Raw genomic sequence first — 1,183 nt, 5'->3', positions numbered from 1 at the left:
GATGTGATTACAGTGATCCAATATGGAAGCATTTCACTTTCCATAATGCTCGGCGGAGTGACAATCTCCGTCGGATCCACGTCGACTGAACCTTCAAACTTGGGCTGTTTGAACAAAAAGAAAAAGAAGAAGAAAATTATACAAATTAAAAATTTCACTTCAAATAAACCTACCATTTCTCTGCTGCCAGTCAGAAGCGGCTTCGTTGCTTGAGTTGACAAGTTTCGTCGAAGAGTCTAAACAAATAAAGAAAAAATCACTCAATTATTATTATTATCAGTTGAAAACAGCAACAACAACAACAACAACAACAACAACAACAACAATGACAAAGAAACAAATATTGGAAAACAAAAAAAATTGTACCTGCGATTTTTGTACGTTATCGTATATCCACAGTACGATATCTCGGTTGTATTCGGTCCAAATGCCGCGCACGTTGTACACGGAAACTTTGTGAGTCATCGCCTGAAAATGCAAATCGACAACTGGTCGCGTTTGTTGTTTGGCCAAATGACGAAAAAGCTTTTGACGACACAAAACTCACCGGATTGTCTCTTTTCAACGCTGTCAGCTCACGAAAATAGGCAAGTCTGAAAGAAAAGAACACCAAACAGTTAGTTGTCATCGAATTTGAACAATTCAATTATTCAAGACTGACTTTTCGACGCCGATCAAAAACGACTTTCGTTCTTCAATTTCTTCGAGCTGAAATGGAAAATCGAAAAGAAAAAAAATCAAGAATCCACATTCCCAATATTATCACATAAATGTGAACAAATGGATAGTTTAAAGGCGTGCTGTTCTTAAAAATGATCGACTGACAGACCTTGCAGTTTGGAAGAATACGTGCACGTCGACTTGCTTGGCTTCGGCGTCGGTGAAGTCTGTGGCGATTTTCATCCGCTTACGCCCGGCGGAGGTTGGGTCGTCGAACTGTAGCTCCCTACCCCAATTGAAATGTCTTATGAAAGCGTAAGTCTACAAAAATCATCCGGACCCCTTTGTGCTCGGATAACTACGGCCATTGGTTGACGAAAGCTGCCAGAAATTTTATCATTAACACCACACTTCTGTGCAACAACTACAACAACAGTCTTCAAATTTCAATTGCTGTCCCATTTGGTATACTGTGATTGTTAATGACGACTGACTGTTACCCCGATGCGCGCGGATGCTTCTT

At 40.2% G+C, this 1,183-nt stretch overlaps 1 protein-coding gene across 1 annotated transcript; it reads right to left on the bottom strand.

Moving 5' to 3' along the window:
* Positions 1–11: 11 nt before the first annotated feature.
* Tsp_14192 (conserved hypothetical protein) lies at positions 12–981 on the bottom strand (the record flags this gene model as incomplete). The annotated part of the gene is made up of 4 exons (XM_003368185.1): positions 12–236; positions 367–468; positions 548–593; positions 830–981. Coding segments are annotated over 4 exons (525 nt in total), but the record flags the coding sequence as incomplete, so codon positions are not given.
* Positions 982–1,183: the final 202 nt, after the last annotated feature.

This window comes from Trichinella spiralis (genome assembly GCF_000181795.1).
Source record: "Trichinella spiralis strain ISS 195 chromosome Unknown Scfld2926, whole genome shotgun sequence".
NCBI lineage: Eukaryota > Metazoa > Nematoda > Enoplea > Trichinellida > Trichinellidae > Trichinella > Trichinella spiralis.
Note: the sequence above shows the minus strand (reverse complement) of the source record. Positions and strands in the feature narration are given on the sequence as shown.